Here is a 9655-nt window from a genome sequence, read left to right as displayed (position 1 = left end):
AGAAATAGGGACAATTTGAAACCACAACCTATTTCTGTGTGCAGCAAAACATGACATTAAAGTGGTAAGTGGAGAGCGTGTGAATGAGCCGGCTGTTCAGGAATGGCAGCTGAATATTTGTCCCAGTTGTCTCCTACCATCTGATTAAGGGAACAAGTTATTTCATCATGCCATATAAAGTGTACTCTAACCCACTGACTAAATATAGCTGATCATTTCTAACTAATGCCTTTCTTTTTGTGTGCTCTACTTGTTTGTGCAAGGAGTTGTGAAGGAAATAGAAAGTGCTGCTAACTCAGGTGCTGTGAGGGAGCATTTGTAGCTGATGGGAGAGACAAGCACACCTAGCAGACAGCATTGTTAGGATTTGGATGGGGCATTAGCAACAGAGGCCTGGGGTTAACCTGAGGAACCATAAAGCTAGTGCTTGGTGGAATAGTAATTTTTATGCTGTTTAGTGTCTGTACATTGAAAATAGATGATGTAAACAGGTGTTATTACAGCTGGAAGAAATGTACGTCAGTTTAGAAATGTAATTTCTAGCCCAAGCTGTTCCCGTTAAACCTCTTCAGCTGTGCCAAGGCCTTGTCTCTACTCAAAGACATTCTCACACCCATAAAGCCGTACATCAAACCCCCAGTATTGCCAGGGTTCTGTCTGTTATCCCTGCCTGGATCAGAGCAGCAAGAAGACACAGGAGGTTCCTAGGGCACCCAGGAATGAGTGGAGCTAAAGGGAGCAACGAAGTGGAGCAAACACCATTCGAGTGCTCCAGTCTTGTAACACCAGCACAGAGAGCCCATCGGGGGAACGAGCAGAGCCCAGGCTGAAGAACACTCCACGGGCAAAAAGCATCCTTGGGAAAAGCAAACCCCGGCGTCCGCTTTGGAATGAGGGTCGTGAATTGCAGCGGGAGAACTGAGATGTGTTAGAGGCGTCCCTGCCTACAGCCCAGGCGCCCAGGGAACGCGATACCAACCACGGGGGGCCGGGCACGGCTTCGGGCGGGCTGGGCTCCAGCAGCTCCGCGCAGAGAGGCAGGGCAGAGGCCGCAGTTGCCGTGGCAGCGCTCCCACAACACGGGGAAGTGCATCCGGGGCGCCCCGAGCAGTTCCTCGGTGACGGCGGCGGCGCGGCGCGGAGGGATCCGCCGTGAACTGGCAGAGCGGCGGCCGCGGCCCGGCCCGGCCCGCCCGGCCCCGGCATGTTCAAGAACACCTTCCAGAGCGGCTTCCTCTCGGTGCTCTACAGCATCGGCAGCAAACCGCTCCAGATCTGGGACAAGAAGGTGAGGCGGCGGGCTCGGGCAGCGAAGCGGCCCGGGGAGCCGGCGCGGCCGCTCGGCTCAGCCTGCTGGGGCAGGCCCGGGGCCGCGGGCAGCCCCCAGAGCGCTCCGGACATCTATGGGGCCCCACTCCGGACACCTGTGGGGCCCCACTCCGGACACCTGTGGGGCCGCTCTCCGGACACCTGTGGGGCCCCACTCCGGACACCTGTGGGGCCCCACTCCGGCCGGGGCCGGAGCTGCAGCGGCCGCGTTACCGGGACCCGTGGGTACCCGCATCTCTCCGGTTCTGACTACCGGTAGTAGCGGGCCCCTCGGGGTGTTTCTGAGGGGAATGCGTAATTATGAGTATTTTCCGCGTTTGCTGGTAGGAGAGCCCGCCCGGCATCGCTGTGGGCAAGCCGCAGAAGTGTCGAGCTGTGGCCGCAGGCAGCGGGATGCCCAGGGCCCCGTGGGCGCTGAGGTGGGGTCTCCTCTGGTGCGTGACGCACCTTTCAAACAGGCCTGCCAAAGGCATGCAAAAGTGAGCTGTGTGCCGGCTTGTAGGGTGTAGAAGAAGTTGTGAACGTCTCATCACTTAGTCTGTCCCTCCTGTCAGTTTTTAGAGTGGTTCTGCTCAGGGCCCCGTGCCTTCTCTGGGCTGTCTTGCATCAAGGAGCCCTCCTCAGGATGTTTAGAGATGTTGAACTGTGCTGCTTCCCCCCATCACAAACCATCCATGGTTTAGTGGTTCTGCAAAATACTTGTTCCAACCTCTGAGATCAAGGCCACAACCTGTATTTGGTTGCTTGTGCATGAGCCTTAGCTGAATTTTCTGTAGTTTCAGCAGGAGGGAAAGCCTTCAAGGCATTTCAGACAGCAGTGATGTTTGACCTGAGTGGGCTTGTGTGAGCATTTCCAAGTTGTGAGGTGGGGACAGGAAGCACAGACCCATCCTGTTTCCCATGAGTGGGGTACTCACATAGCTCTGTGAAGAACTGGGATGCCTCACACTGCCCGTGTGTGTGTGTGTGTGTGTCTGTGTTTTGCACAAATATTGGTGACTTTAAAAAAGGATCAACAGCTTATTTGGATGGTGGTGCAAAGACGGGACGCATTAAAGACTCTTAGACAAAGGGATGTAGTGTGCTGCCAGACTGGATAAGCTATAAGCAGGCTGGGCTGACCCTGCTTGGAGGTGGAACTGGAGACCTCTGGAGGCACCTTCCCATGTGAATTGTCCTGTGCAGGGTGATACTGTTATGATTGTGTGGCCCATGAGTGGCCACCAGGAGATCTGCTTGCAGGGTGAATGTCAGTAATGATCCTCTCACTTGCAATAGTCTCTCTTGCATGAAGCATGGTCAGCTTGGGTATGATTGTTGTAAGGATTGCCCTGCTGTCTTCAGCAGTGCATGAAATGCCCCTCTCATTTTGGTGAGAACTGGAAACAGTATTTGACATTCTCCTGTGTCCTAGGTGCATGCCTGAGATTACTGGGTCCATTAGCTGTCCTAATGTAGACCTTCATATCTCTGCAAAAAGAACCAGCAGGCTGTGATTTCTACTTCTTTTTAGGTCTTAGGGAATATATCAAGCTTTTGTAACATGGGGAAAATCCATATATATTTTTTGGTCTTAGTAGGATGTGCACTGCTTGTGCTGGTGGATAGAGTGTGTGTGTGTGAGTGTGCAAGAGTGTGTGTGAGTGTCCAGCCCTTCCCCAGAGGCAGTCAGCCAGGCCCAGCACTACAGACCAAGTGCCCTTGGTGACCAGTGGCTGGCTGGTGGCTCCCCTGTATTGCTTGTCCTTGTTTTTACCCCATATTGCACTCAAGTTTGACTCTTTTATGTTTGTTTATTTGGGCCTCTGACGTGAGGCTTGAGTCCCTTGTGTTCACTGCAGCATATTTTGATAGATGCAAGTCTTGCATTCTGTGTACGTGCAGCATGCTGGGCCATAAACTCTTGCTGGCACTCTGGGGAGCAAAGTCTTGGAAACAGCGAGGTTCAGGAGAGTAGGAGCCAAGTGAATGTAGAATGGGTCCTCCTGGGGTCTTATTCCTTCTCTTAATAGTGCTGCATGTGCATCTTTTTCCCTCTCAAGTAACGTCTGTGCCGTCTGCCCCACTTTTGTTCCAGGTGCGCAATGGCCACATCAAGCGAATCACGGACAATGACATTCAGTCACTGGTGCTGGAGATTGAAGGAACAAATGTCAGGTAGGAGAAGCCTCTTCTGTTCTGGGGGAACAGGACTCTGCCCTGAAGCAGAGTGATAGATGTCAATGCCCAGCAGACATCATCTTCAAACTACAGCAATGTGATGGCAATGTCTTTGTCAATAAATTGAAGAATCTGGGTCATATCACTGATACTCCTCTGTGGCAGTGTGCTGTGCCTTTCCCTGGATGTGCCTGTAGAACTCTCACTCTCATCCTCAGTGGGGCTAAGGGATAAAAAATAAAATCCCATTATTTTTCCATCACTTGAAGGGAAGAAAAGCGGTATTTAACACCCAGCCTCAGTCAGCACTGCCAGTTACTGAAAAAGCAGCACTGTCTGCTGTCTCTTCTGTTGTCTTGGCCCTGTTCTCCTAACGTGGTGGCTGCTCTCCCTACAGCAGGAAGATCAAAGGGAGATTTATGAGGGGAGTTGCTTATGGAGCTTCTCTTAGCAACCTCGTCTCCATCACCCTGGGAGACAGACGCCAGCTCCATGAGCGGGCTGAGTCTCCAAGGCTTCTCCAGGGGTGATTCAGAGCAGGGCGCTCCTTATAAGGGCAGTGGAGACTCCTCTCCTGCAGGCAGACTGAGCCAATGCTTCTCTTCCTCCAAGTGTTGATACAGAACTTGCCAGGTGTGACGTGTACTCCTAGGGCTCATGACCTCTGTTTTCCCAGCCATGCAGAGCACACAGGGCCTCTTGCCATGATCTGGAGGGCTCTACCTGTTCAGTCAAGGGTAGGAGGAGGTAGTGTTAAGGAACAGCGCTGACATGGCCTTGAAATTGGGGAGGTGAAGCTGTCCAGGAAGGTGTTTCATGCCCTGGGTGAGAAAAGTGCAATTTGAGATGCATTCTTTTTGCCTTTTATCTTTTTCTGCCTGCAGCTACCTCTGAAACTCTTCCTCCTGTTACAGGAAGCCCTGGTTGTTGCTGAGATCTTATGATCACAGTTATCCATTTCTGCCTATCCTCCAAGGCTGCATTAGGCCAAAGGAGAGACTTGGGTTACCTCAGGCTGTGCACTTTGTGCTGTGTGAGATCCTGAATTGTTTTTCTCTCACCTCTCAGTACCACGTACATCACGTGCCCTGCTGACCCAAAGAAGACCCTGGGCATCAAACTACCTTTCCTAGTGATGATCATCAAGAACCTGAAAAAATACTTCACTTTTGAAGTGCAGGTGAGGAGTGTGCAGTGGGGAGGCCCCTCCAGGGACCACTGAGGAAGGCGCCAGAGAGCCTGCAGTCTTGTGTTGGAACTTGTCCCAGGCAGTGAGTGATCCCCAAAACAGTTTTGCTTTCTTGGCCATGTGGTGTGTCAGGTCTTCTGGTATGGGGGCATCAGTCAGCTGACAAACAGATTGTTGCTATTCCTAAAATGGGTCTGTTTCCTGTGTCAAAATTCCTTCTGCTGTGGAATGGAGGGATGGGAGTAGAGAGCCCTCTTGGAGCCGGGTAGCGCTGTCCTGGGGAGCCGGGGGCCTGGCACTGTGTGAGCAGCCTGCCTTCCCTGCCCAGGTGCTGGATGATAAGAACGTCCGTCGGCGTTTCCGGGCGAGCAACTACCAGAGCACGACACGGGTGAAGCCCTTCATCTGCACCATGCCCATGCGGCTGGACGACGGCTGGAACCAGATCCAGTTCAACCTGTCCGACTTCACGCGCCGCGCCTACGGCACCAACTACATCGAGACCCTGAGAGTGCAGGTGAGAAGCAGCCGTGCCCTGCCCCGGGAGACCAGCGCCTGCTGGTGTTCCTCTGGCTGGGACAGCAGCATGGGAATCTGTGGGGTTCCTTTGCCAGCCCTGCCCTTTGCAGAGCACTGTGGAACAGGAGCAAAGGCCTGACTGAGGCCTCACTTTACTTGACTAGACTGGGTTGAGGGAGCCCATTTGCTTCTTGTTTCTCTGGCTGGCTGTTGGTTAGGGTGAGACCTGCAGTTCCCTGTGGCATGCCATGAAGGTGGAGCTCTCTTGGGAATTATCTGTGTGTGGCCTTACTATCCAGACTGAATGAATAGGAGCCATGGTGTGCAGACCATTCATACCCCTGGTCAAGCTTAGTGGCAGTGGAGTGACCCTGCTTTCACTGAGTCCCTTGTAACAGAGCTGATGCCGTGTTTGTTCCTGCTGAGGACATGGAGCTTGTTCCATATGCTAGGGAATCATGTTCACAGTGTCCAGTGATATGTGTTATTTTGAGGAATGTCTGTGTGGAGCGTGCTGGTTCCTTAGTATGAGGGGAGTGCTGCAGTTCCTTGCAGGATTGCCCTGAGGTGCAGGCAGTAAGCTGAGAGTTGTCTGCCTTCTCACATACTCGTGAGGGGGACCAGAGCAACCCCTTTGCTGCCAGCTGATAGTGGAGGCAGCACAGACTGGACAGGCTCATTCCTGACCTCAGGGAGGCCCTGAAGTGGGCGTGTTAAAAATGCAGCAAGCTGAGGCTGTGGGTGTTCTGGCAAATGCTGATACCAGCAAAGCAGAGGTCAGGTAGCAGCAGAGAATCCCCATTAGCAACTAAGACAGATCTCAGTTGGCAGAGATGCCAGAGCTTGGCCAAATCTTTTGAGCAAGTCTTCATTCCTGGAGAGAGCATCTAATGCAAAACAGAGGGCACAGACCAACATTTCTCTGATGCCCTGTGAGATTCAAAAAAGCAAAACAGTGAGGTGGATTTCCAGCTGCTGAGCCAAAGAATCCATGTTGCAGCATGACACCAAAGCTGGATGTGGAAAGAGCATGTGCAGAGTGGACTGACTCTTTGTTTTGACTCTCAGATCCACGCCAACTGTCGCATCCGACGGGTGTATTTCTCTGACCGGCTGTACTCAGAGGATGAGCTCCCAGCTGAGTTCAAGCTGTATCTGCCTGTCCAGAACAAGGCCAAGGTGAGCTAGATGCGGGAAGGAGGGTGGGAGAACAGTGAGCCAGACTACCATTCCTCTGCCTCCTCCTGCTGCCTTTTCAACCCGGAGTTTCTTCTGGCAGCAGAGCTCTTGCCAGCTTTGGCCACCAGCCAGGGAGCAGCACCCTCTCTGTTGCCAGGGTGAGCAGTCTGTCTGGGTGCCTTGTTGTGTAGCTTTCCTGCCAAAACACACGGAAATTGTCATTCCCATCTAGGAGCAGGGTGAGCTGTTCAGCTGCTCCCCATGTCCTCCCTGGTCGTGCTGAAGGACTCTGGGCAGTCGCAGCCTCCCGGCATCTCTCCAGAGCTTTCATCCATGACTCAGCTCAGCAACTTTGCTCTTCAGAGCAGCTGCAGCTCCACATTTGTCTTCCAGGAGAGATGCTGTTTGTGTCCCTCTAGCCCAAAATGAGCCTCTGATCTTTTCCCCACCCAGTGCAGAAAGTGGTGCCATGAGGGGGGAAGGAGCCACCATGGCTGCCCTCAGGAGGAGATGCCAAGCTCTGCTCCTGCAGTGATGGGAGAGGAGTGAACATGCTGGCATATTGAGAGATCTTGAGCAACATGCACCAATTTTGAGGCTTGTGAGGAAGCACCTTCTTTGCCAGGGCCAGCCTGTCCCAATGCAAACACTTCTTTTAGAAAAGAAGATTCCTGGGCAAAGTTTCAAGCTGCTGAGGGAGAATGTTGGGGGCTGATCGTAGTGGGAGGTAGAAGGCAGTGTTAACTGTAGGTAACAGCTCTGGGGAACCTGTCACTGCCTTCTGGGCTGTAGCAGCCTCACAGAGGTGTTTGGGGAGTGCTTGGAACCCTCCCAGTACTGTTGTCTTGTGCTGCCAAGCCTTTTAAGTGTCTCCTTTCTTCTCCCTGCTCTGTCCAGCAATAACACCACGTTGGGAAGAGACGTTGGCGTGCAAATTGTACCGAGTCAGAGTTTTCCTGGCTGTTCCTTAAGTGCTGAGCCTAAACTGTGCAGGTGGCCTGGTACCCAGTCTTGTCTTGCTCAAAGTGGCCGCTGTGCCTCCAAAGAAGGGATTCAGCAGGAATTGTGGAGTTAAGTGTATCCTCTTGAAGTTAGCAATTTTTTTTATTTCCTTGTTTTCCATCTCTTATATATGCTCTAAATATGGATGTAATACTTGTTCTTGAAAAGTTATTAAACATTTGGCTCTGTAAATCTGCTCCTGTCTTCATCCTCCTTTGATGGATCCTTAACTTGCACATTTTAGTGCTTTGGAAAGTGCTAGAAAATTTCTTTGAGAACTCAGATGCTAGAATTTGCCTCTGAACTTGACTTTGATCAGCACCCTCACTGTTTAAAGGATAGGACAGATGCGAACAGCAGCAGTCTGGTGAGAGGGAAATTAGTGAGGTTTCCACAGAGAATCAATTCATGAAGTTTGTGGTACTATGACAAAAAACTCACGCTGTTCATGAAAATGGGTTTTTCATTCCCTTTTTCCTTGAAGCCATTTTCCCCAGCAGTGACAAATTAGGCTTACCTGCCTGTTAGGGCAGTTGTGTTGGCTGTGTAGTTACCAACTCACTCCAGCTCTCAAGCAAGCCTTTAGCAGCACGAGGCACACAATAGCCTTCCAGCTGCCAAATTATCCCTTTCCCCAGGGATCAAAGGGGAGGTTCAGCAAAGCAGCATAACAGGAGAGGAAGTCTTTTCCTGTGCTGAAGCTGCCCTTCCCTGCCTCAGACCAATCTGCCTTTGTTGTAGAAAGGCTTGTGGAGGGGAGGCCAGAGACTCCATCAGTAATGGGGTGTGTCTGGGAGTAGATGATGCCTTTCCTGCCTGGGGCCAAGCCCCCCATCAATACTCTGGAGGGCGGGTACCAAAGGCTGGGACTGATCCTTCCCTGGGCTGTGCAGTGAATGGGGAGGACTTCACTTCTGTTATTGCTCTGTAGAACAAAGCTGCTCTCTGCCAAGAGAGGGAGAGCCTGCTGGGGGACATCTGCCTTAGATTCTGGGTTTAATCCTGGCCACTGAAACCCCACCTGGTTGAAAGGTTTGGCATGTCTGTGCACCCTCTCTGCACCTCTGTGGCAGAGCTCTCAGGACGCCTGTAACGGAGCTGGCTCACCTGCACCTTTATTGCTGCCAGGCTTTGAACTGTGCTGCCATGCGGGGTTGGATTGCACCTGCAGAAGGCTTTCTGGAGAAGACCTTTGCAGTTCTTCTGGCAGCTGAACAGATTGGCAACTCTAAGGAGCCCACCAAGGAAGCACACATGAGAAAGCACCATCCATCTTGCATTGACATATGTCAAGGCTTGGCTGGACTCAATCTGTTAAGTGGAATCGCACTGGATCATGTGCCAAGGGTTGGCCTTAATGAAGGAGGCTTTCTCCATGTTTACAAAGCCTGCCAGAGCTGGGGGAGCTGCTGAGTGGATCCATCAGACCCCAGCAGGGTAAAATGTGCATCCTTTCCCGCAAGCCCTTGCTCAACACCATGTGTTTTTGGCAGTCTCTGGCAGCTGAAAACTCAGCAGGAGCTGCTGCTGCCTTTCCCTGCCCTGCTGGGGCCTGTGCTTGTATTTGAGGAGTTGAGCTCACCCTCAGTGACCGGCCCTAATGCATTAAGAGGGGCTGGGCTCCCCTGGGCCCCGAGCTGGCTGCCTCTGCAGAGATCAGATGGGCCCTGCTGCCAGTTCCTGCCCGACCTCTAGGAGCTGTGCCAGCGGATTTGCTGGAATAAACTCCCAGCCACAAACCCTTACATCCATATGGACCTTCTGTGTATTTTTAAATACAAAACAAAATACTGACTCTTCCTGTTTACTTGTTGCACAAAGTGGAGCATCATCGGATACTGGCTCTTTCCTTTAGGGCCAGATGCTTGGTGATTTGCAGTGTTCTTCCAAAATCTTTCTCTTCTAATCCCTCTCTCCCATCAAAACTTTAACCATCTCGCTGAAGGTGGGTGATGTTGGATGCTCTTGCTGTGGGAGAAGAGGATGCTGCTGGTAGATGGGCCAGGATGTCAGAGGCATCCCATCAGCAGCCCTTTCCAAAATGTGCACCAAGCTTCTTACTCCTTTGGTTATGGCTTTTGACATGGCTGGGATGTAACATCCTCCTAACATGGAAAGAGTGAAGGAAGGAGGTGGCAGCAGGGATGGGAGTCATGGATGGCTGCTGCCTGCCTGCTCCCAGGGCAGCCCCAGCTGGGCATGAGGGGTGGGCAGAGGGCAGTCCCAGTTCAGTGCAGGCAGCTTTGGAGAAAAGATCTTAAATATCTCCTCATCCAC

The 9655-nt window shown here is 52.2% G+C and overlaps 1 protein-coding gene across 2 annotated transcripts; it reads left to right on the top strand.

The window, feature by feature from the left end:
• Positions 1-1076: 1076 nt before the first annotated feature.
• Positions 1077-7574, top strand: CFAP20 (cilia and flagella associated protein 20). Of its 2 annotated transcripts, XM_063410349.1 has the most exons (6): positions 1080-1288; positions 3407-3486; positions 4558-4669; positions 5007-5195; positions 6266-6376; positions 7274-7574. In XM_063410349.1, the coding sequence occupies exons 1-6, from the start codon at positions 1205-1207 to the stop codon at positions 7277-7279; spliced, it is 582 nt and encodes a 193-aa protein (XP_063266419.1). In that variant the 5' UTR covers positions 1080-1204; the 3' UTR covers positions 7280-7574. The 2 variants fall into 2 exon arrangements, with proteins under 2 accessions (XP_063266418.1, XP_063266419.1); XM_063410348.1 differs by lacking the exon at positions 7274-7574 and having other exon boundaries at positions 1077-1288; positions 6266-6385.
• The last annotated feature ends 2081 nt before the right edge of the window (positions 7575-9655 follow it).

Source organism: Prinia subflava, chromosome 13, assembly GCF_021018805.1.
Source record: "Prinia subflava isolate CZ2003 ecotype Zambia chromosome 13, Cam_Psub_1.2, whole genome shotgun sequence".
Lineage (NCBI taxonomy): Eukaryota > Metazoa > Chordata > Aves > Passeriformes > Cisticolidae > Prinia > Prinia subflava.
Note: the sequence above shows the minus strand (reverse complement) of the source record. Positions and strands in the feature narration are given on the sequence as shown.